Source organism: Macaca thibetana, chromosome 4 (assembly GCF_024542745.1).
Source record: "Macaca thibetana thibetana isolate TM-01 chromosome 4, ASM2454274v1, whole genome shotgun sequence".
In the NCBI taxonomy this organism is placed as follows: Eukaryota; Metazoa; Chordata; class Mammalia; order Primates; family Cercopithecidae; genus Macaca; species Macaca thibetana.
Window position 1 is genome coordinate 29,320,428 of NC_065581.1, and position 24,903 is coordinate 29,345,330.

The window sequence follows — 24,903 nt, forward strand, 5'->3', positions numbered from 1 at the left end:
TCACAGTTCTTGTGGTTGTTCTGTTTTTGTTTTGTTTGTTTGTTTGTTACAGAGTTTTGCTCTGTCATCTAGGCTGGAGTGCAGTGGCACGATCTCGGCTCACTGCAACCTCTGCCTCCTGGGTTCAAGTGGTTATCCTGCCTCAGCCTCCCAAGTAGCTGGGATTAGAAGCATGCACCACCACGCCTGGCTAATTTTTGTATTTTTAGTAGAGACGGGGTTTCACCATGTTGGCCAGGCTGGTCTTGAACTCCTGACCTCAAGTGATCCACTCCCGTCGGCCTCCCAAAGTGCTGGGATTACAAGTGTGAGCCACCGCACCCAGGATCTTGTGTATTTTTAATTGTGTTTAGTGCAATTCCATAAAGCTTGAATAACACCATGAGACCCATATAGTGATGCTGGAAGTTCTCCCAGGAGACAAAGTCACAACATTACAGGAAAAAGTTGAATTGCTTGATATGTGCTGTAGATTGAGGTCTGCTGCTGCAGTTTCCTGCCATTTCTGACTGATGATTCATCTTCTTAAGAGATGACACAAACTTACATAATTGATACAGTATTGTACTGTCAGTGTATTTTCTCTTCCTTATAATTTTCTTAATAACATTTTATTTTCTCTCTCACGTTATTGTAAGAATACAGCATGTAATACATACAACATACAAAATATGTGTTAGTCAATTGTTTATATGATCAGTAAGGCTTCTGGTCAACAGTAGGTTATTAGTAGTTAAGGTTTACGTGAGTCAAAAGTTATTCATGGATTTCCAAATGTATGAGGGGGTCAGCACCTCTAACCCACACATTGTTCAAGGGTCGACTGTATATGATTTTCTGGTAAAAAGAACCAGGAGTCCTTGGAGAGATGGTTGATCCCAGAGAGAGGAAAGAGAACATACAAGATAACCCTGGAATACTGTATAGTGCTGGAAACTAAAGAAGTGATTTTAAAAAAAATGAGGACATATCAACAAATTCACAGTAATCAAGTTAAAGGATTTCCCCATAGCCAAATCTGGGAAAATTTAAGCAGCAAAGAAAATAATGAGAATAATGGAGAAAGAATAAAATAAATATCCAGGAGTCATTACTGGATATGAATAAAGAAAATAAACAGTAAACGAATAGGAGGAGAGGAACAGCTCTTACAGAATTCAAAATAACAAACATACGAGAAATGATGAAAGTTATCACTAGGCAAACAGCCCAATAGTAATTGTTACAGTCAAAACTCATTTGTGGATGCTAAAATTAGTAGGCAAAACTATAATGTGTAAAAGATACTTGCATAATCTCAAAGTATTACCATAAATACTTATTATATTACTTTATTATATTATTATAAGATATGACTACAGTTTTAATAAGACAAATAACACAGTTTAAAAAATGAAAAATAATTTGAATAAAAGACAGGTAAGGATCAATAAAGCACATGATAAGATGTTTAGCTGGGCGCGGTGGCTCAAGCCTGTAATCCCAGAACTTTGGGAGGCCGAGACGGGCGGATCACGAGGTCAGGAGATCGAGACCATCCTGACTAACACGGTGAAACCCCGTCTCTACTAAAAAATACAAAAAAAAAAAAAACTAGCTGGGCGCCTGTAGTCCCAGCTACTCGGGAGGCTGAGGCAGGAGAATGGCGTAAACCCGGGAGGCGGAGCTTGCAGTGAGCCTAGATCTGGTCACTGCACTCCAGCCTGGGCGACAGAGGGAGATTCTGTCTCAAAAATAAAAATAAAAATAAAAGATAAGATGTTTAACACCATTAACTATCGCAGAGCAAACTGAAACGACTTGAGGGAGCACTTCGCAGCCGACAGAATGCCTAAAACCAAGAGATTGACAATTCCAAGCATTACCAAGGATGTGGAACATCTGGAACTCTCATTGCTGTAGGGAGCGTAAATGGCACAATCACTCTGGAAAGCAGTTTAGCAGTTTCTTATAAAGATAAACAGACATCAAATGACTCAGAAATTCCAATTCTAGGTATTTACCCAAAATAAAGAGCACATGTGTTCACACAAAGATCAAAGAACTGTATACAACACAACTAACTGCTCACTTCTTCTTTTTTTTTTTTTTTTTTTTTTTTTTGTGTGACCCAGGCTATTGTGCAGTGGCATGATCATGGCTCACTATAGCCTCGACTTCCTGGGCTCAAGTGATCCTCCCATCTCAGCCCCACAAGTAGCTGAGACTACAGGATGCACCACCATGCCCGGTCAATATTTTGTATTTTTTTGTAGAGACAGGGTTTTATCATGTTTCCCAGGCTGGTCTCAAACTCCTGGGCTCAAGTGTCCTCCCACCTTGGCCTCCCAAAGTTCTGGGATTACAGGTGTGAGCCACCACACCCAACAATTGTGGCTTCTTTCATAGCAGCCCAAAACTAGACACAATCCAAATGCCCATCAATGAATGGATAAACTGTGGTATATTTACACAGTGAAATATTATTAGCAATAAAAAAGAGCAAATTACTAATATATGAAACACTATGAATAAGTTTCCATAACAAGTTGGATAACAGAAGCCAGAAATAAAGCATGAAGGCCAGGCACAATGGCTCATGCCTGTAATTCTAGAACTTTGGGAGTCTGAGGTGGGTGAATCACTTGAGCCCAAGAGTTCAAGACCAGTCCAGGCAACATAGCAAGACCCTGTCTCTACAAAAAGTACAAAAACTTAGCCATGTGTTGTGGCCTGCACCTGTAGTCCCAGCTACACGGGGGTTGAGTTGGGAAGATAATGTGCCCAGGAGGTTGAGCTGCAGTGAACTGTGATCATGCCACTGCACTCTAGCCTGGGTGACAGAGTAAGACCTTGTCTCAAAAAACATAAAAAAAGTAAACTTCATTGAAGTAAAAATTACAGGTAATAAAATGCACACATTTTAAGTATATCGTTCAACAAGTTTTGACAAGTGCATACACCTGGATAACCAATACCCAATTCAATATATAGAGCACGCATTTTTATTATTCTAGAAAATTCTCCTATGCCCTGTCCCAGACAACCAGTTGTCTGATTTTTATCTTGCTACATTTGTTTTTCCTGTTGTAGGAAAGTTATGTCAATGAAATCAGCTGGCATGAACGTATGAATGCTTTGTTTGTTTCTTTCTTTCTTTCTTTTTTTTTTTCTTTCTTTCTTTTTTTTTTTTTTTTTTGAGACAGGGTCTCACTCTGTCACCCAGGCTGGAGTGCAGTAGTGCAGTGGTGCAATCACGGCTCCCTACAGTCTTGACCTCCTAAGTATATTGAACAATATACTTAAAATATGTGCATTTTATTACATGTAAATTGTACGTTAAAGAAGTTTATTTTATGTTTTTTTGAAACAAGGTCTCACTCTGTCACCCAGGCTAGAGTGCAGTGGCATGATCACAGCTCACTGCAGCCTCAACCTCCTGGGCTTAGATTATTTTCCCAACTCAGCTCCCCAAGGAGCTGGGACTATAGGTACAGGCCACCACACACAGCTACGTTTTTGTACATTTTGTAGAGACACGGTCTCGCTATGTTGCTCAGGCTGGTCTCAAACTCCTGGCCTCAAGTGATCCACTCCTCTTGGCCTCTCAAAGTGCTGGGATTACAGATGTGAGCCACCATGCCCAGACTCAAGTTGATTTTAAAAGCGGAAATGAGCTACTGATACATGAAACAACATTAATAAATTGCAAAAGAATTACTCCTAGTGAAAGAATTCTGACTCAAAGGAGTACATATTGTATTATTCCATTTGTATGAAGTCCTAGAAGAGCCAAAACTGGTGATAGCAATCTTAATAGCAGTTGGCCTTGGGCAAAAATGGCAGGTATCAAGGAAAGAGGCAAGGGGAAGGTTTGTAGGATGATGGAAATCTTCTGTTTCTTCATTGAAGTCATCAAAATTCATCAAAGTGTATATCTCAAATCTGTGCATTTTATTGCATGTAAATTATATACAAATTTCAACAAGTAGAGAAGAAACAAGAAATAACGAAGTCTTAGATGGGTTCAAATGAGGCTTGAGAGAAAAGAATGGGACACACTCAGGAGAGGTGGCAATGAGAAAACATGACCTTGTGCTCCTCAATGACACAGAAGAGCAGAAAGTGACCCTTTTACTTACCACAGGGAGCACCAATACTGGCACGTTTCCTCTGAATCATCTCCTCCTTTCTTAATCATCATTAGCACCAGCGGCTAATTAACTGTCTGTGGGCTGTGAGGCTCTGGAGTCTTGAGAGAATTAACAAGCCATTTCTTTCCATGGGATGGGAGTCCTGGGATCCCCCCTCCATCACTTCACCACGTTTCCTTTTCTATCTCCACTACCACTAAAAGAGAGGTTAATTTACTGGACTGAAGAGGAGAGGTTGTGGGCATAGAGCAACCTCCTGCCTCATGGGTCCAGAAGATGGATGGTGATGGGGTATAGTTTGTGCCTGACTCTAGAGCCAGCCCACCTGGGTTCAAGTCTCAGCTCTGGCTATATAATTTTGAGCTAATTATTTAACCTGTCTATGTTTTAGTTTCTTCATCTGAAAATAAAAATAGAATATAGAAATAATATCTGGGTCATACAAAGGTTGTGAAGTGCTCTGAAAGGTGTGGCAGCAGCACTAGCAGTCAACATTACTACCTAAGCCCTAATCCACAACCTTTTCAAAGGTCCCAACACTCCTGACTTTGCTTGTAGATTTCATTGTGAGGATTAAGTAGAGGCTTACTCAGTCCAGAAGCTCCTTGTCAGGGAGAAGCTCCAGCAGCAGGCAATGGGGAGATTCTGACATGATTGAGGAAAAGTTATAAGTTTATTCTTCTCCTACTGCCCATTAATGTCCACATATCATCAATGGTAGAGCTACCCCATTAGCACCAGATTGGTAATCAAACAGGACTCAGACTCCAGGCATGGTCTTTATCAGCTATGTAACCTTGGGCAAGCTACTTAACCTCTCCTGCGACTGTTTCTTCTTCTGTAAAAGGAAGATGACACAACTACCTCAAAGAGTTATGAGAACCAGGTATTCAGAAAATGTTTAGCACAGTGCCTGGTGTATAGGAAGTACACAACAGATGGTAGCTGCCGAAGTATTAACATGGTTTTCACTAATGAATTGAGAAAAGAATTGATATTTCATTCCCTTGTAGCACCTAGTACACAACTAGGTCTTTGGTGATTAATAAAGAAATACATCCGTGAATATGAAATTAATAGGTAGAGAGTAAAGTTGTACTGGACTTTTGTCGGTGTCCAAGAAAACTAAAAAAGACCAGAAGAAAGAGAGTGAGAATAAAGACATGTTGCAAAACGCAAAACAAGAGAGAACAGAGAGTCAAAGAATTATGTAAATTGAAGAGACTGAAAAATGACACAGAGTTAAGCAATGAATTACCAAGAGTATAAGAGTGTAAAAGCAGGATGCAGAAAGCATATTAGAATGATGGTTGACAGATGAATAAGGAGCAGTTGGCTATTTTTTACCAACACAAAGGATGTAATGTTATAAGACAATACAGGAATGATTTTATAAAAATAATAATGGAAATAGTCAGTGCCTCTTCAGGAGTAGGTAGTGGGTATGATTAGGAAAGGGCACACAGAAGGCTTTTAAGATTTAAATAATCTTTTGTTAAAATATTTAACAATATTTTAAAGGAAAACTTTTTCTTAGAGTAAAAAGAATATAGGAGGAAGGAAAAGAAAAAAAGAGACAAATATAAACAGATTGAACAAATAAAAAGATGAGATGGGGCTTTTAAACACACAAAAAAGAGACACTGCAATGGGGAGACACTGCCAACCTATAGCCTTTCCAGCCACCTCCCCAACAACTTGCCCAGTTCCTGCCTCTCAGCTGCCACCATCCACCCACATCTGAGTTGGCCCTGTATGCTGAAACTCTCCTTCCCTTCTCAAAAGCACAGTCCCCTCCTCCAGGAAGCATTCCCTGATTCACTCAACCACCCTACTCATTTTCTTTACAGATCTGTTTCTCATCTCTACCCCGCTACCCCAATATTTTTGCCTTATTTGCCCGCAATGTTTCAAGTTTTCTGCTGATGCTGAATGTACTAGCCAGGGTTTTTCAACCCTGGGGAAGAAAGAAAGACTACTCTTTCTTCCAGGCCATAAGCTCCTCAACCTTGAATGACCACATTGTTCAGTAATTTGAAGTAGACTCCTTAGTTCAGTGACTTAGGATAGGCTACTAAAGAGGACAGTCAGACCTGACATCTAAGTACAATATGTGACTCTCGACTGGATCCTATGTGAAAAAAAATAAATAAATACTACAAAGAATATTATTGGGACATAGAGAAAATAGGAATATGGAATGTATGTTATAACAATATATAACAATACTGTATCAATTTTAAGTTTATTGAATTTAATTGCTGAATAGTGTTAATTAAGATCATCTTGTAGAAAATGCATACTAAGACAATAAGGAGAAAGAGGCATGATGTCCACAAGTTATTCCCAAGTGACTCAGAGTAAAAATGATGATACATAAACATATTGAGCATAATGATAGTGAAAATGAGTAAAAATACTAAAAATTGATGCATTTGATAAAGGTTATGTAGAAGTTCTTGGAACTACACTTGCAACTTTTCTCTAAGTTTCGACTTATTTCAAAATCAAACGTTTTTAATTGCATGTGAATAAAATTAACCAAGCATTGTCAAAACAAAATTTTATTTACATGTCCCAAACTCAACATGGTATGTTTTTACTACTATATTTTATCTTACATGAAAAGGAGAGGATATTGAAATCTATTTCAGCTTTCTATCGCCAAACATCAGTTCTTCAGGATTTTTTTGCATTTATAGAACCAGAAAATAATCTTTCTGACTGACATTATATTTTTTCTTATTTTTACATATTACACATAATGGAACATTTAGGTAGGACGTTTCATTTGCAGAAGAAATGTTTGTTCTTAGTTTAATAAGTCATCATTTTTTTGCAAGACCTAAATCACCAGACTGATCTTTCTAGCGGTTGAGTCATTTCACATACAGAAGAAATCTCCACAGTCCACATTTCTATCATTGGTCAAATCTCTTGCAAAAGTGTAAAGTAGATAGAATGTGAATGATTTGAGAAAATTTATGCCAACCACTAGAAAACATGATGAATTCTCTAGTAATGTTGACAATCAGGAAACTCACTGAACACACATTTCTTTATATTTCCTTCCACACATAACAAAGGGAAAATTCAGTAGTAGCATAGTGATTAGAACATATAGGTGCTTAATAAATTTTTTCAAAATTAATGAAAACTAACTAGTTAGCTGATCTATGGTTTACATCAGCCGTTTTGCATTCAACCAGGAAGTCAGAGGCACCAGTGTGAGGCTCCATCCGTTGTCGAGCACATTAATGGTTTCCTCACTCCCACTAGACAATGTTTGATCAGAAGGAACAGGGGATGAGAAGGAGCTGCTGGATGGTGATGAGCCTGGGAAAGGAAGGCTGGGTGAGCAGAGACAGAAGAGAAACACCCACCTACTGTGACATCACAAACACTCAGGCTGAGTTTTAATAAGACCATAGGCAGGTGGATGATTTTGTCTATGAGGTCCCAGTGCTAATTCGACTGTCCTGTGAAGACACCTCCTACAATGAGATCCAGTTGGCTGTTGCCAGTGTCTTCATCTTGGCTGTGCCTCAGCCTCATCCTTGTCTCTTATGGAGCCATTGCCTGGGCAGTGCTGAGGACTAACTCTGAAAAAGGGCGGAGGAAAGCTTATGGGACCTACTCCTCCCATCTCACTGTGGTCACCCTCTTCTACAGCTCAGTCATTGCTGTTTACCTCCAGCCCAAAACTCCCTATGCCCAAGAGAGGGGCAAGTTCTTTGGTCTCTTCTATGCAGTGGGCACTCCTTCACTGAACCCTCTCATATACACCCTGAGGAACAAGGAGGTAACCAGGGCATTCAGGAGATTGCTGGGGAAGGAAATGCGGCCCACACAAAGCTGGGGGAGAGCTGCTTAATGTGCTTTCTAAATTAAGAAGAAATTATGTATCCTTTGGTGAACAAGTTTGAACTCCCAAGTATACTACCTTTCATACACCCATCAAAGCCTTTACAATGGGTCACAGTACATTAGTGTGTGTGTGAGAGAGAAAGAGACAGAGAAAGACTAAGAGTCAGGTAAGAGGAGGTAGGTATCTTTAATTAACATCTAAAACTCAAAAAGATTATCATACTTGCCCATTTTAATATTTAATTTCTATATTTTTATTTTCTTTTCGATTTTTTAACTGTCTTCTCCATTACAGGTTCTCCAGATACACCACGCCTATTTCTGGTTATGTAACCTCTCTCTGATTCTTATATTATCATCATCACTTTACCATCACTTTTGATTTTTTTTTGGTTTTTTTTGTTTTGTTTTGTTTTGTTTTTGAGACAGAGTCTCACTCTGTCACCCAGGCTGGAGTGCAGTGGCGTGATCTCGGCTCACTGCAACCTCCGCTTCCCAGGTTTAAGCAATTCTCCTGCCTCAGCTTCCTGAGTAGCTGGGACTACAGGCGTGCGCCACCACGCCCAGCTAATTTTTATTTCAAGTAGAGACGGGGTTTCACCATGTTGGCCAGGCTGTTCTCAAACTCCTGACCTCAGGTGATCCACCCGCCTCGGCCTCCCAAAGTGCTGGGATTACAGGAGTGAACCATGGTGCCCAGCCACTTCTGATTCTTACAATCTTATTTCCTTTGACATCAGGATGGTTCATCTCCACTTGCTTGAGGTGGACTGACAGAAAGTGAAGCTCAGAGAATGTAGTAATTTCACCGAAGAACACACAGCAGTTTGTTAGACCTAAATTGAGATGCATATCTGTTAACTTACCAAGTGCATGCAGTTGCTTTTACACCATTATAAATATACCAACATCATTAGGATTTATACCCAAATGGGTTATCAGGCAGAAAACTCTATTTTTCCAGTCCTAGTAGGTTTCCTGATTATCCAGCTTTCCAGGGATCACAACACTAATCTCCTGCCAAACCCTGAAAATGTGTTCCCATTTCTGGAGATGATTTTCCTTTACCTCTTCTCAACCTCTGTATAACAGTGACCATGAGAAGGTGTGAGTCTGCTCTGCAGTGGCTATACAGTGGTAACAGCTGTCCTGCACCCATTTCCTAGTGCGGTTCTGAAATTCTGACCAACCTCTACTGGCCAGGCACAAAAATGAAATCCAGTTGTAAGTAATAAAGTGCTGCAGTGGAGCCTGGATGGAGCAAAGGCCTCAGAAGAAAGGGAGCAGCAGTGTAAGCCCCAACTTCTATGAAATCTTATTTCCTTTTTCAAGTTGATCTACGTTCATTACTTTCTCAAAGCCTCACATGAATGGAATGGAGAGTGTGATGGAAAATCTGTTTAGAATGGAACCATTCTCTCCTCTTTCCTCTTCTCATTGCCTTTATCCCCTCAGTAGCCTACACCATCTAGATGCTAATGCCTCCTTCAGAAGGAAAGAGCAGAGAATCTTGACCTTCAGGTCAAGGAAGAGGAGTGCAGGAATGTGTTAATCTACTGATGCTTCTAATCTTCATCTGTAACCCAGCTCTCTTGAGTTGCACACTTGTAAGTCCAGCTGTCCACCGGACACCTCCACCTGAACTTCAAATCCAGAATGTTCCACATTAAAGTCAGCATCTTTCTCTACCTGAACCTGTTTCTTCTCCTGCATTTCAGTCACTTTATCTGGTCAATTTTATCTCAACAGCCCTCACATCTATCCATTCCCCCCATTCCCACTGCTTCTACCTTACCTGCAGTCCACGTGCTGCTTATTTTTATTGCAATAGCTGCATTTCAGGTGTACCAGTCAGTATATACCAGGTTATACTGTGATAACAATACCAATCCTCAGTGACTTGAAACAGCATAGGTTTATTTCTTGCTGCTGCTGCATGCCCATTGTCATCCAACCAGAGATTCTGCCTTGTCATCCTCACCCCAAGATGTGGACTGACAGAACACCCACCATCTCAAACACTCCTAGGTGCTGGGAAAGAAGGAAATAATAAGCATGACAAATAGCAAACTAGCACTTAGTTTCCGATCAGAAGTGGCATAACACTTTGACTCATTGGTCATCTGCCAAAGCAAATCTCATGGCTACATATAACTTCAAGGTGAGGGGAAATAAACCAATCATGTGGCAGGAAAGGGAACCAGAAATATCTGGTGGATGATAGGAATGACTACTAACTGCCTCTTTGCCTGCAGTCTTGACCGATTCAAATTGATTATCCATGTTGAATCAGAGTAATCATTCTAAAACACAAATTTGACTATGTTACTCCCTTAGCCAAAAATAATATATAGCTTCCCCCTGCAATAAAATGTGGAGCCCAAACTCCTAGATCGGGTTCCTGTTTTCCAGACTTTACCATCCCCACTTCCTAAGGCTCAACCGCCTAGAATCCTGCAAGTTCACAGAACTATCTGCAAGTGCAAGTGTTTGAGCCACACCAGGCTCTTTGCCACCTTTAGCCTTTGAACGTGCTCCTCCCTCTTTTTGGAAGACTCTCCCCTCCAGCTCCTCTCTACCACCAACAAAAAGCACTTCCCATGAAGTAACAAGATCTTTTTAATTGTCTACCTCTCAAAGCACACAGTAAGGAAAGTGAGGGCCAGGGTTTTGGCTCACTTATCCTTATATTCTTAGTGCCTGGCATAGTATCTGGCACAGTAGGCATTTAATGAACATTTATTACAGTCATCCCTCAGTATCCCCAGGGCAGATACCAAAATCTGCAGATGCTGAAGTTCCAAAGTTGACCTTGCAGAACTCACAGATACAAAAAGTCGGTTCTCACATCCATGAGTTCAGCATCCTGAGAATATTGTATTTTCAATTCATGTTTGCTTGTAGATGCAGAACCTGTGGGAATGGAGGATAGACTATATTTATGGAAAGAAATCCTAGGCCCTGCGTCCTCATGAAAGCATTGGCCTCTGGTGCAGACTGACAGCAGAGCAGGGCGGAGCTGGCTCATGGTTGCAGACCTCTGTGCCAGCCTTCCCTAGACAAGGTTGCCGTGTCGAGAAGAAGAAATCGGCCCAAGCTCTGGGCCCGCGATGCCTGCTCCTGCCAAAGACCGTGGCAGATTACACCAACTGGGATCCGGCAGTCGCGAGGTCTACAGGAGTCGAGAAAGCCATCACCAATGTCTTTCAGCAGGAAGTAAAATCTCTTTGTGTCTTGGAAGCCTCCCAGGTTCCTGCAGAAGAAGCTGTTTCTGGAGCTGGTGAGCCCTATGACATCATTGACAGCTGTAACTTGAAGAAGAACAGACATGGAAGAGAAATCTGCTTTTCACTTTATATTTTTGCCTGTCTTTTAAATGTTACAGCGGTGTGTGCTTTACATATTCAAAATAGTGTGTATGTGTGTGCGTGTGTGTAAATTTTAAGCAGCTAATAGACTCAAGACAGAAGTGGCTACAAGTTTATGCCCCAGTAGGAATCAGTTCCAGTGCTCTTCATTAATTGCCAGGCAAAATAGCTAAGTAATGTAGTAACTAGAATAAAATTTAAATTAGGTTAGTTATAAACACCCTATCCATTATCTACTCCCAAAGCTGCTTCATCCATGAATATTTAATATGCCACAAAACTATCAGAGATTGCTAATATATCCCATAATATAATATGAAACCAAAAGATTTTTCAAAAAGCTAAACATGGGAGAGAATCATAGCAAAATGACATGTAATTCTGAGATCATCATTGAGTATGGTACTTGAGTCTATAGCCACATGTGAAAACCATCTGAATATAATCCAAAAAGCTATTGCAGTCATGGGCTGCAGAATAATGTGGTGGCCAAGAGGCTGTGATATTGTGATATAATAAGAAATACATATTTGGCCTTTGATCCCAGTTCCTGGCACAGAGTTCCTAAGGCCCTTGTAATTCCCTGAGCAATAGGAGTGCTAGGAGAGTCTTTTGTTCTAATATTTGGTCTTTGAGCAAATATGTCAGTTCCTAACATTGAGCTCTAATCCCTTGGAATTTCCTGGGTAACAGAAGCATCTTTTGTTCTAATGAGGTGACCCCTTGGTGGGCCCCTGAATGGGGACTCTGACTGGAAGGACCAAGCCATGATTAGAAGTTTGAAACTTTCAGCTCCACCCTCATCTTCCAGAAAATCGAGAGGGGCTAGACATTGAGTTAATAATCAACTATACCTATTTGAAGAAACCTCCACAAAAATCCCTGAACTACGGAGCTCAGAGAACTTCCAGGTTGGTGAACACACAGAAGTGCTGAGAGGGCGGCATGCCCCGGAAGCTCTGTGCCCCTTCCCACATACCTTTTCCTGTGCATCTCTTCTATTTCATTGTTCATCTGTATCCTTTGGAATATCCTTTATAATAAACTGGTAAATTGAAGTAAAGAGCTTTCATGTATTCTGTGAACTGCTCTAATAAATGATCAAACCCAAGGAGGGGATTGTGGGAACCCCCAATAGGATTCCCAGTAGGTCAGAAGTTCCAGAAGCTTGGACTTGTGATTGGCATCTGAAGTGGGAAGCAGTCTTATGGGATCCTTTAATCTGTGCGATCTCACTCTATCTCCAGGTGAATAATATCAGAGGTGAATTGAATTGAACTATAGGACACCTAATTGGTATCCACTGGAGAATATATTGGTCAGTCTGGGAGAAAAACCAATATGTTGGCCAGGCGCGGTGGCTCAGCCTTGTAATCCCAGCACGTTAGGAGGCCAAAGCAGGCGGATCACGAAGTCAGGAAATCGAGACCATCCTGGCTAACAAGGTGAAACCCCGTCTCTACTAAAAATACAAAAAATTAGCAGGGTGTGGTGGCGGGCGCCTGTAGTCCCAGCTACTCGGGAGACTGAAGCAGGAGAATGGCGTGAACCTGGGAGGCAGAGCTTGCAGTGAGCCGAGATCGCGCCACTGCACTCCAGCCTAGGCAACAGAGCAAAACTCCCATCTCAAAAAAAAATAACAATAATAAAATAAAATAAAATAAAACCCAACATGTTTTGGTGACTAGAAGTGTCGAATGTTGAGGATATAGGAGAAAATGGTCAGTTTGGGGGTTTTCTGCAAATACCCGGAGCCCTTTCCCATTGTGCAGCATCAGATGGTCTGGATTCAAATCCATTTTGGAGAAGCTGCTTAGTGTGAACTGGCCTGTAGTCACTGTTTACTTGGTTGTTTAGAGCCCCTTCTATTGTGGATGCTCTCTAGTGGGCATTAGCATGCAAAACAAAGATATTCACAATTTTCCCATTTTCATAAATAAAAAAAGATTTCCCATTTTCATAAATCCATCCAAGTGCCTCTTCCTCAAATTTCATTGTTCTTCATCTTCTAAACCTCCTCCTTCCAAGCCCTTGACCAGCCAACCAAGCCATTTGCCACTGCCCATGTATTCACAATATTCTTCCATTAGGCCATTATTCTTTCCACACAAAATAGATAATCAGGTGCACTACGCAAAGCTTTGCCCATTGGGAGGATTTACAATTTCTATTGTCTTCCAGAACTACTCTTGAGTGCGGCTATAATGCAGCAGCTGTCCATTTTCAGCTCACACCAATGTGTTGAGCAGATACATCCATGAACCAAGGTCATCTTATTTTTCCTCCATTAGCCAATTATAAACTACCCCTCACCCCATGACAGATTAAAGATGGCTACAAACTATCGGACAATCATCCCATCAGGAGGGCTATCTATTTCCCCTCCCCTTGAATCTGTGCTAGTCTATGACTGTTTTGACAAAAACAGTGTGGCAGAAGTGACACCATGCCGGCTCTGGGGCCAGCCTGTAGGAGAACTGGCTGTTCCTCATTGCTATCTTGGAGTCCTGAGTTTCCAAGTAAAAAGTTTGACTATCATGCTGGGCAGACTATGTAGAAAGGCCCTGAGATAGCATGAAGACAGAGAATAGTCAAGATGAGCCCAAACTTACAGCGAACCCACCAAGGTGTCAGGCATGTGAGTGAAGCTGTCTCGGACCCTCTAGAGCAGTCCATCTGCCAGCTGAATACTTCCAAGGGATCCCAGCTGATACAACATGGAATATAAGAAAACCCAGCCAATTTCTTCCCAAATTCTTGGCCCACAACATGTGAGATACAAAGAAGTTTGTGTTCATTTAAGCCCATTAAATTTGGGGAGATTTTGTTATGCAGCAATAAATAACTAGAACACTCCCATGAGCTACTGGTATGAGCAAGTTGGGAAGTACCAAGGCCACAGTGTGCGGGACATGGGAACCTGATCCCCCACTTCAGCACCTTGCATTTGCCCTCCAGTTCTGCCCACGATTGATCCAGGATATACTACTTCTCTCTTCCAATTGATGATGTTGTAACCACCAGACCTCATCATTTGATTGATTTGACAGGACCCAGTTCATGATGGACAGTCCTAGCCTCATGGCCATTTGATGTCTCATGATCAGGAGCTCTGTCTCTATTAAGGCCCAAGAGCAGGCTAGGACTTGTTTCCTAATGGAGTTCACTTTCCTGCAACAGACAGTATAGCTTTGATCAAGAACCCCGGGGATCTATGTTGTGATTTTCCTTTTGAGGCTTGCCCAAAATGCCACACTGTATCTTTTCCCACCACTGATACCTTTAGTGCTTATTAGGTCTATTAAGTCACATGGCCAAAGCAGTACCACATGGCTGATATGACAGCCTAGAACAACTGCAGACCCCATGTCTGCTCTGGGCTTCAGTCAGTCGCTAGTAAACTGTTCCATGTGGTATTCCCATGAGTGTGGAATATGCTCCCTCTAGAAACTAAATAGGACAACCAAGCATTCTCTACCCTGGAGAAGAGGAAGAAGACCAAGATTCACTAGTGGAAGAAGAAACGGCTCATGAGGCTACAGAAGCAGGCGGAAAAGAACGTGGAGAAGAAAATTGACAAATACACACAGGTCTCCCCGAGACCTATGGATTTCTGGTCTGAGCCTAATAAAGACTGTTTATTCCAAAACACACACAAACAAAAAACACTCCTGTATTATAAATTATTCTGTGTAATGGTGTGTTACTGTGTATCTCTTTCCAGTTCTGCATTAGTAGTGTTACATGTGAAATGCAATAATGTGTTCTTACTTTAGAGGGATATCCTGGCACGAAGTTTAAAAACTTCGAAGATGTGGAGGATGCTGAATCTTCACAGGGTATATCTCCCACTCTCTGGAGTGCATTTGTCTTACCAGTGTCGCCAATATGCTTGCCCTCATGGCTCATTCTGTTCGATTAATAAGATATTGTTGATACAGTGGAACAATGTGATGTTTTGCTGAATGTCCAGAAGGTCCAAGTTCAGTGGTGTGTTGCAGCTAGTTCATACTGCCTCATAGAGCCAACAGTTAAATTTTCAGAAATTGTGTAAATCAGTTGTTAAACATGACTATTATTTTAAGAAGTTATTTTAAGACATAGGTAACAAATCCCTAAGCTCTTCATTTTCTAGGTATTTATCTTACCATATTTTCTATACTATTCTGGTTATTTATATCTGTTATGTCTGTATAATAAAAATACTAAATAATGTTGTCTGTATAATAAAAATATTCTGGATCGGTGCAACAATCACCATCTTTCGTTTGAGTTTCATGGCCATGAGACCAACCCCATGCACTGCTGCTCTGAGACCCGCCAGCCACTCCCATTCCTTGAGTGCGGTCCTCCTGGCTCAGAAGTGATTTTCCATTAGCCTGTCTTTTCATTGAAACATGAACTCCGCTCTGCCCATCACTGTCTGGGTGCAGTCACAGGTAGAGGGAGAGCCTTCAGGTGGCACCCTCAGCACTTCCCAACCCTTTCCCTCCTTCTAGGCCAGAAGGTGGTGGTCGTGCGCTGCGAGAGCATCAACATTTCTGGCAATTTCTACAGAAACAAGTTGAAGTACCTGGCCTTTCCACAGGCCTTTCTCCGCAAGCAGATGAACATCAACCCTTCTCGAGGCCCTGCTATTTCTCGGCCCCAGAGGCATCTTCTGGTGGATGGTGCAAGGCCGGCTGCCCCAAAAGACCCAGCGAGGCCAGGCCACCCTGAACCACCTCAAGGTGTCTGATGGCATTCCGCCGCCCTATGACAAGAAAAAGCGATAGTGGTTCCTGCTGCCCTCAGGGCTGTGTGTCTGAAGCCTACGAGAAAGTTTGTCTGCCTAGACACCCGGCTCATGAAGTTAGCTGGAAGTACCAGGCAGTGACAGCCGCCCTGGAGAAGAGGAAGAAGAAGGCCAAGATCCACTACCAGAAGAAGACACAGCTTACGAGGCTGCAGAAATAGGCGGAAAAGAACATGAAAAAGAAAACTGACAAATACACACAGGTCTCCTCAAGACCCATGGACTTCTGGTCTGAGCCTAATAAAGACCGTTTGTTTATTCAAAAAAAACCACAAAACCCTCTGTATTATAAATTCTTCTGTGTAATGGTGTGTTACCGTACATTTCTCTACAACTCTGCATTTTCAGTAATCTCACATTGACAGTTTAAAATTGGCCATGGTGAGAATATTTACACTATAGAAATCAAGGCTTTTTTGCCGGAGTTGCAGCACATCCATGTCCCTATTATATGGACCCTATTATAATGGGAGAGTTTTAACATGGTACTGAAGCAAAAATGTAAATGTAAATGTACACTTATATTCATACCCTGTAAATTTAAACTGCCTTTGGTCTTTCTTCCTGACAGTATTTGAAAAGAACACATTCATCCAGGCGCAGTGGCTCACGTCTGTAATCCCAGCACTTTGGGAGGCTGAGGCAGGCAGATCACAAGGTCAGGAGTTAGACCAGCCTGACAATATGGTGAAACCCTCTACTAAAAATACAAAAATTAGCCGGGCGTGGTGGCGTTCGCCTGCAGTCCCAGCTACTCAGGAGGCTGAGGCAGGAGAATTGCTTGAACTCGGGAGGCAGAGGTTGCAGAGAGCCAAGATCGCGCCGTTGCACTCCAGCCTGGACAACAAAGTGAGATTCCATCTCAAAAAGAAAAGAAAAGAACACACTATTCAACAGATTAATAGCTATAAAACATGGACCTGAAACCGTGTTAATCAGGCACAACAGCTGCAATTACAGCTATTTCCTGGTTGGGTTTGTGCTAGTCTGGTCACCTTTCAAGATGCCTCTGATTTTTGTAGTGACCAGACAGGTGAATTAAATGTGAAATATGATAGGAATGAACCCTCACATCCATTAAAGGTGGCATCAATCAGCCATTTCCCTTGAATTGTGATATTTTTCTTGATTTACTGTCTTTGTGGTAAGAGGTGTAGATTCAGGTCTTCCACTTGAATCTGTAGTTCTTACTCCACAGATTAAAGAACTATGTGGGGATTCTGCCAACTGCCAAGCATGTGCATTCCAGTTACAGATTTAAAGGCCACAGAAATGACTACTGAGTAGATCCATGGACGTAGTACATGCCATTTATTAGCTGACCCCGTAGGCTTCCTTTCTAATGGAAGAGAAGCATAACAATTCAGTTATATGAAGCCTGGCTAAATGTCCTAAGTACTCTCCACATCCAGAGCTTTATAATTCTGTTACTACAATGTGATCCATCGCAGAAGAATTAAATAGAAAAGGAGGAAGCTGAGAACTTAAAAAACTGAGGTTCTGAATGGATGAATCATAAGCTTGAGAGGACTATCAGGATGCCCGGGACTCACTGGATGTGGTGGGGAAGAGAGACACTGTCCTTTTTCTTCCTATTGACAGAAAGAAGCAGTGAGGGACCTCTTTTACCTACCACAGTGATGACTATTGTTGGCATATTTCCTATAGATATTCCCCTGCCCCCTTTACCATAATTAGTGGCTAATGAATTGTCTATGGGCTATGGAACCTAGGGTCTCAGCAGAATTAATGAGCTCTTTCCCTCTGTGGGATCCCTCTCTCTACCACCATACCATGTCAACATTTCTACCTCCAATGCCACTAAAACACGGGCATACCTCTCCTTAGACGGAGGGGAAAAATTGTTGGCAAAGAACTCGATGTCAAAGAACTCAATGGCAAAGTTCTGACCTTGGCCTCATCCTCCCCGCAGAGATTTGGTGGGCTTTGGTTGATGCACACCCTCTACAGTTAGCAGATTTGGGTTCAATCATCAGCTCTGGTGCTTACTTACTGCCTTGGGAAAGTTATTTACATTTCTTTGTTTCAACTTCTTCATATTGGAAGGAAGAGAATAATATGTAGAGTTGTGAAGGACAATCAGCAGTGTAGGCTAAATGTTTAATAAATATCTTGGTTGGTGGCAGATGGGGAGAGCCCTAATTTGTAGTGTTTGCCAATTTTCATAGTGTAAATATTCCTGCCATGGCTGTCTCAAGCCACTGATGGTTTAATAACTGTCTCACAAAATTCCTAAATTTTACTAATCAAGAGATAGTCTCAGCCAGCTCCAGCTCATCACACACATGTGTGCTTAGAAAAGTGCCAGATGGCCAACATTAGCAATCCCTATTGTGACCAGAGATGCAGTTGCCCATTCAAGGATGCCCATTCCTCTTTATTTATTTATTTTTTTTTGTTTCTTCCTGATGTACAAGTGGAGGCTGGGTGCTAATTAAGAGCTCTGTTATGGGTATTGCTGGTAGCAGAAGAGATTTTTATTTGATTGAAGGTAAGTAGAACCTTTGCTCTTTGGCTCTGAGATATCAGTTTCCACCTATCCTCAACACTGGAGCACCAGATTTGGAGTTAAATGTACTCTAAAATCCTAGTCCTAGCACTTATTGGCTAGGTAACCTTACACAAGTCTCTTATCTTGTCTGTGACTGTTCACTTTTTGGTAAAATTGGAATAATTATATGTCTTTGTAGGGTCACTGTGAGAACCAGATGTTCAGGGAGCTGTTTATCACCATGCTTGGCACACAGGAAGCACCTTACTAACAGCAAGGGTAGGTCATGGTCACTAGCCTATCATAAACCCCTTTCAAGGGACCTCCCAACTCCTTCCCCAGCTCCTAACACAATGCTGGCACTTTGGAGTTTGATAAATGAATAAATGCACAGACCAATGCATGAATATATCAGAAGGAAAAGGAGTAGGAGAAAAATAATGAGAGTAGAAAAGACAGAGATCAAAGAGGGAAAGGGAAACAAAGAGTCACTAAGAAAGGTGTAATCTAAAGAGATTCAGCAATATAGCAGAGAAAGGAAAGGAGTAAAATGCCAAGATAATGACAAAGTTAGAAATGTAGAAAATTAATTAGGATGACACATAATGGATGAATAAGAAACAGTTGGCTATTGTTTAAGGTTACATGCAAAGAATTTTATATTACAAAGGAAACAAAGGAGGGGGGTGGCAGCTAATGAGCATGAGGTTTCTTTTGGGGGTGATGAAATGTTCTGGAAGTAAATGATGTTGGTTGCACAACTTGTGAATATACTTTAAACCACTAAATTACACACTTCAAAAGGGCAAATTTTATGGTATGTGAAATACACCTTAAAAAATGAAAGTGAAGGCATAATTAAAATTTTAGAGGCCAGGCACGGTGGCTCATGTCTGTAATCCCAGCACTTTGGGCAGCTGATGCGGACAGATCACCTGAGGTCAGGAGTCTGAGACCAGCCTGACCAACACGGCAAAAACCCATCTCTACTAAAAATACAAAAATTAGCTGAGCATGGTCATGAGTGCCTGTAATCCCTGCTACTTGCAAGGCTGAGGCAGGAGAATAGCTTGAGCCCTGGAGGTGGAGGTTGCAGTGAGCAGAGATCACACCATTGCACTCCAGCCTGGGCTACAGAATGTGACTCCATCTAAAAAAAAAAACAGAATAGTGGTGACGTCTTGAGGGGTGAGGAATTGAGAGAGCAGGGAGGGGCACACAGGAGCTTCTAAAATACTTGAAACATTTGCTCAGTTCCTTAATCTGCTTGATGGGCATACCAGGGGTTGACGTTCTTCTTCTTTTTTTTTTTTTTTTTTTTTTTTTTAGACAGAATTTTGCTCTCGCTGCCCAGGCTAGAGTGCAGTGGCGCAATCTCGGCTCACTGCAACCTCCGCCTTCCAGTTTCAAGATTCTCTTGCCTCAGCCTCCCAAGTAGCTGGGATTACAGGCACCCTCCACCAAGCCCAGCTAATTTTTTTGTATTTTCAGTAGAGACAGGGTTTCACTATGTTGGTCAGGCTGGTCTTGAACTGTTGACCTCGTGATCCACCCGCCTCGGCCTCTCAAAGTGCTGGGATTACAGGCATGAGCCACCGCGCCCGGCCCTAACATTATTATTCTTTAAACTGCAATTTGCCTTACTCATACTTATGTTTAAATATGTAACAATATTTTAAAAATTAAAAATATATTTTAAGCAAGAAAAGAATAATGGGAGAAAGAGGAAGAAGAGACAATGGCAGAGAGTCCTGGCAAAAAGGGAGATGTGATAGAACTGAATACAAGATGGAGACCCTGTAAGAGGAAGACACTCCTGCCATCCTCTGAGCTCCATGGCACATTTGTGGGTGGCCCACCATCTCCTCTGCTCCCCTCATGGCCTTCCTAAGGTCCTGTAAGACCCTGAGTCCTTGTCTCTGACCTGCCAGAGTGGCTTCAGTCTCCCACCTCCAGCTCTCAGCTGACCTTCTATGCCCCAATACATCTCTATTTTAAGGAAAAAACCCAGCCACCTCCTCTAGGAAGCTTTCCCTGACATATCCGACCAAATAGGTCAGTCATCCTACAGAACCTTTACTCTCATTCACCCAGTACATTGCTGTTACTGGCCTTTAAAATTTGGATTCTTTTTTTGGTGGTGTCTGAAAGACTACAGGATTTAAGGAGAGTGACTCTTGGAGTCTTTCGATAATGTTCCTGTGAACTCCTGGTGATTTTAACATGCTTGTGGTCACTCTCGCCTCCTACTTGTAAGCTACTCATGGCAAGGACGAAGCACGTGGACCAATTTCCACCCCTCCCTTCAGGTCAGTTGGTTCAGCAACTTAGGTTGCTAAAAAGGCCGGGGCAACCAACCTGGTCTCTCTGCAAGTGGGGACATCTTAAAACAAAACAAAATCTCTCTTAGATAAAACACTGTCTCTGATAAGCTCACTTGCAAATGAAAAAATACAAAACAAATGGAATATACAGAGTTCTATAAAATTCATTCAACCAATAGAGCAATAATTGAGCCTACAGAGATCACTTATCAGAAAATTCATTCAATATACATTACAAGATCATCCAATAAATAAGAGACAACTCTAGAACAGCATTCAGAACATAGTGGCACTCAGTAAGTTTCCCTTGAATGAATGAATTAATTAATGCATATTTTAAATCAGCCTCCTCTGCCCTCACCCAGGAAGTCAGAGGCACCAGTGTGAGTCTCCATCCGCTGTCCAGTACATTCATGGTTTCCTCATTCTCACTAGGCAATGTTTGACCAGAAAGAACAGGGAACGAGAAGGAGCTGCTGGATGGTGATGAGCCTGGGAAATGGAGGCTGGGTGAGCAGAGACAGAAGAGAAACACCCACCTGCTGTGACCTCACAAACACCCAGGCTGAGTTTTGATAAGACAAGTTGAATCACACTGGGGCGACAGCCTCATCCTTCCAGGTACAAACAAGAACAGGCCATGGTTAACCAAAGCTCCCCCATGGGCTTCCTCCTTCTGGGCTTCTCTGAACACCCAGCACTGGAAAGGACTCTCTTTGTGGTTGTCTTCACTTCCTACCTCCTAACCCTGGTGGCAACACACTCATCATCCTGCTGTCTGTGCTGGACCCCAGGCTCCACTCTCCAATGTACTTTTTCCTCTCCAACCTCTCCTTCTTGGACCTCTGCTTCACCACGACTTGTGTCCCCCAGATGCTGGTTAACCTCTGGGGCCCAAAGAAGACCATCAGCTTCCTGGGCTGCTCTGTCCAGCTCTTCATCTTCCTGTCCCTGGGGACCACTGAGTGCATCCTCTTGACAGTGATGGCTTTTGATCGCTACGTGGCTGTCTGCCAGCCTCTCCATTATGCCACCATCATCCACCCCCGCCTGTGCTGGCAGCTGGCATCTGTGGCCTGGGTCATTGGGCTGGTGGAGTCAGTGGTCCAGACACCATCCACCCTGCGCCTGCCCTTCTGCCCCCATCGGCAAGTGGATGATTTTGTCTGTGAGGTCCCAGCTCTAATTCGACTCTCCTGTGGGGACACCTCCTACAATGAGATCCAGATGGCTGTTGCCAGTGTCTTCATCTTGGTTGTGCCTTCAGCCTCATCCTTGTCTCTTATGGAGCCATTACCCAGGCAGTGCTGAGGATTAACTCTGCAAAAGGGCGGAGGAAAGCTTTTGGGACCTGCTCCTCCCATCTCGCTGTGGTCACCCTCTTCTACAGCTCAGTCATTGCTGTTTACCTCCAGCCCAAAAATCCCTATGCCCAAGAGAGGGGCAAGTTCTTTGGTCTCTTCTATGCAGTGGGCACTCCTTCACTGAACCCTCTCATATACACCCTGAGGAACAAGGAGGTAACCAGGGCATTCAGGAGATTGCTGGGGAAGGAAATGGGGCTCACACAAAGCTGAGGGAGAGCTGCTTAATGTGCTTTAAAAGAGAGGAGATTCCATGTGCTTTTATCAGAAAGTTTGAGTTCCCTGCCCCTCTGCCTTCCTCACACCCATTACATTGCGAGAATGGATGAAAGCCACATGTCTGTGTGTATGCGTGCAAGACACAGCATCTGAAATGTAGTAAAGGCAGGTATCTTTATGTGAAAAATTATAGGCATTAAGTATAATATTTTATATTTTTCTATTTTGTCTTCGCCTCCATAGTCATGTTCCTACCTTTATCATTTCCATTTTTAATTCCCCTCCCTTGCCGTATGCCCACTATTCCTTCACCTCCAATTCTAATTCCTACCATATCTTCTTTGCTTCTCCCTCATGTTTTTCCACTTCGTTATATGTCTGTTTTGCATTCTCATTCTATTTTATTCCTCAAATAACAGCAAAAGAGAAGGGGAAGCTGAAACTCAGTTAAGTTCAGAAACTCACCCAGGAACACACAGCGTCCACAGCATCAGAACTAAAATCCAGGCCCCATAATTTTCAGTCAGGCAACTCTCAAATACACACTGTTGCTTTCACACCATAATCAAATATCTCAGTATTTCAGGCTTGAGCCTTACAAAGGAAATTTGTAGATTAGCTTTAATAATGTAAATTAGCTTCTTTAGTCCTATTTCTTCTCTTACAATGCCCACAAATCGCAGATAAAGGATCAGCTAGAAAGACACAAAAATATCTTAATGTTTCGGCTGGCACAATTTCGACATTGTGGACCTTGGTGTCATCTACCGGCCAAATATGGTATTGCATGTGACATCCCAGACTTCTGCTCCAGGGTCATCCGAACTGTACTTTGCTCAAAGACATAGGTATTGTTATGATACTACAAAGCATTTATGTAATCGTTATGATAACCCAAGTAACACTTAAAGAACAGATGCTCCTTGACTTATGATGATGTTACCTCCCGATAAACCTATCATATACTGAAAATATTGTAAGTTGAATATGCATTTCATACACCTAACCTATCAACATCATAGCTTAGCCTCGCCTACCTTAAACATATTCAGAACACTTACATTAGCCTGCAGTTCAGCAAAATCCTCAACACAAAGTCTATTTTATAATAAAGTTTTGAATAGCTCATGTAATTTGCTGAATACTGTACTGAAAGTGAAAAACAGAATGGTTATATTGGTACTCAAAGTACGGTTTCCACTGAATGTACTTCTTTTGCATCATCATAAAGTCAAAAAATGGTCAAAGTCAGGAACCGCCTGTAATTTACACATATTGACTCATTTAATCCTTATAACAACACTATGAAACAGATAATATTATTATTCTTTTTCAGAGGTAAAAACTAAAACACAGAATTTATGTTACCAATTGAAAATGTGCAAGCCAGGATTTGAACCCAGGAAAACTGGCTCCAGACTCCATGCTCTTAACCTTGCCTTTTGGTACAAATAATGCCTCCCGAGCCCAGGTGAAAAGCTTCAACTTCTCAACAAGCTTTGAGGAAATCATTTTAATCTAAAACTATATCTAAATGATCCCCCAGCCGAAGGGGTTTTGCTTCCTTAAAATAAGAGTTTTTCAAATACTTCAAAGCATAAGAAACAATAGAACAATAAAACTTTTGGAAAAAGTTGTGTTACAGTTCATTGTGTATGTGTTTCTGGCTTAGTTCACCCACTAGATTTCAGGCTCTCAGAAGGCAAGGACCAGAATTTTGCATAAAACTGGCACCCAGTTTTATAAATGTATGAATGAATGAATGAATGAATGAATGAATGAATGAATGAATGAATCCTACTCTCCAAAGAGAATATCTAAAAGGTTCTGGGGTTCTAATCCCACAGATGCTGTCTCCCAGCTTTTCCCTGGCAAGGGCAGCAATACCAAATTCCCTTTGAGTACACACTGATAAAATAAGAAAAAGGAAAATCTTAGTTTTATTTCTAGTTCCAACATAAAATGATTTTGATTCAACATTTAGCCTGGCATTGGCACAGAACAACAATATTAATTATTTTATAATCCTAATCTTTATCCTAGCCATCCTTGTGTTAATCTTATTGTCTCCTTGACCTCATTAGAGCATATCCTAATCTTAATGTAGAGCCCCCATTTTATATTTAATAATCCTAATCAGCCAGGCACGGTGGCTCACGCCTATAATCCTATAAACTTTGGGAGGCCAAGGCAGGCAATCATAAGGTCTGGAGTTCGGGACCAGCCTGACCAACATGGTGAAACCCCGTCTCTACTGAAAATACAAAAAACAAAAACAAAAACAAAATAACCTAGCTGGGCGTGGTGGCACACGCCTGTAA

The 24,903-nt window shown here is 41.8% G+C and overlaps 1 protein-coding gene, 1 non-coding gene and 1 pseudogene across 2 annotated transcripts; all 3 read left to right on the forward strand.

Moving 5' to 3' along the window:
* Positions 1-1,827: 1,827 nt before the first annotated feature.
* On the forward strand, positions 1,828-16,398 carry LOC126953348 (60S ribosomal protein L13a-like; annotated as a pseudogene).
* LOC126954049 (small nucleolar RNA Z195/SNORD33/SNORD32 family) lies at positions 15,607-15,688 on the forward strand. Its single transcript, XR_007725500.1, has one exon. It is a non-coding gene; the product is annotated as a small nucleolar RNA Z195/SNORD33/SNORD32 family (small nucleolar RNA).
* A 4,759-nt stretch (positions 16,399-21,157) lies between the features above and the next one.
* LOC126953114 (olfactory receptor 2H2) lies at positions 21,158-22,694 on the forward strand. Its single transcript, XM_050788486.1, is given in 3 exon segments — positions 21,158-21,748; positions 21,751-22,260; positions 22,263-22,694. Coding segments are annotated over 3 exon segments (933 nt in total). The 5' UTR covers positions 21,158-21,639; the 3' UTR covers positions 22,577-22,694.
* Positions 22,695-24,903: the final 2,209 nt, after the last annotated feature.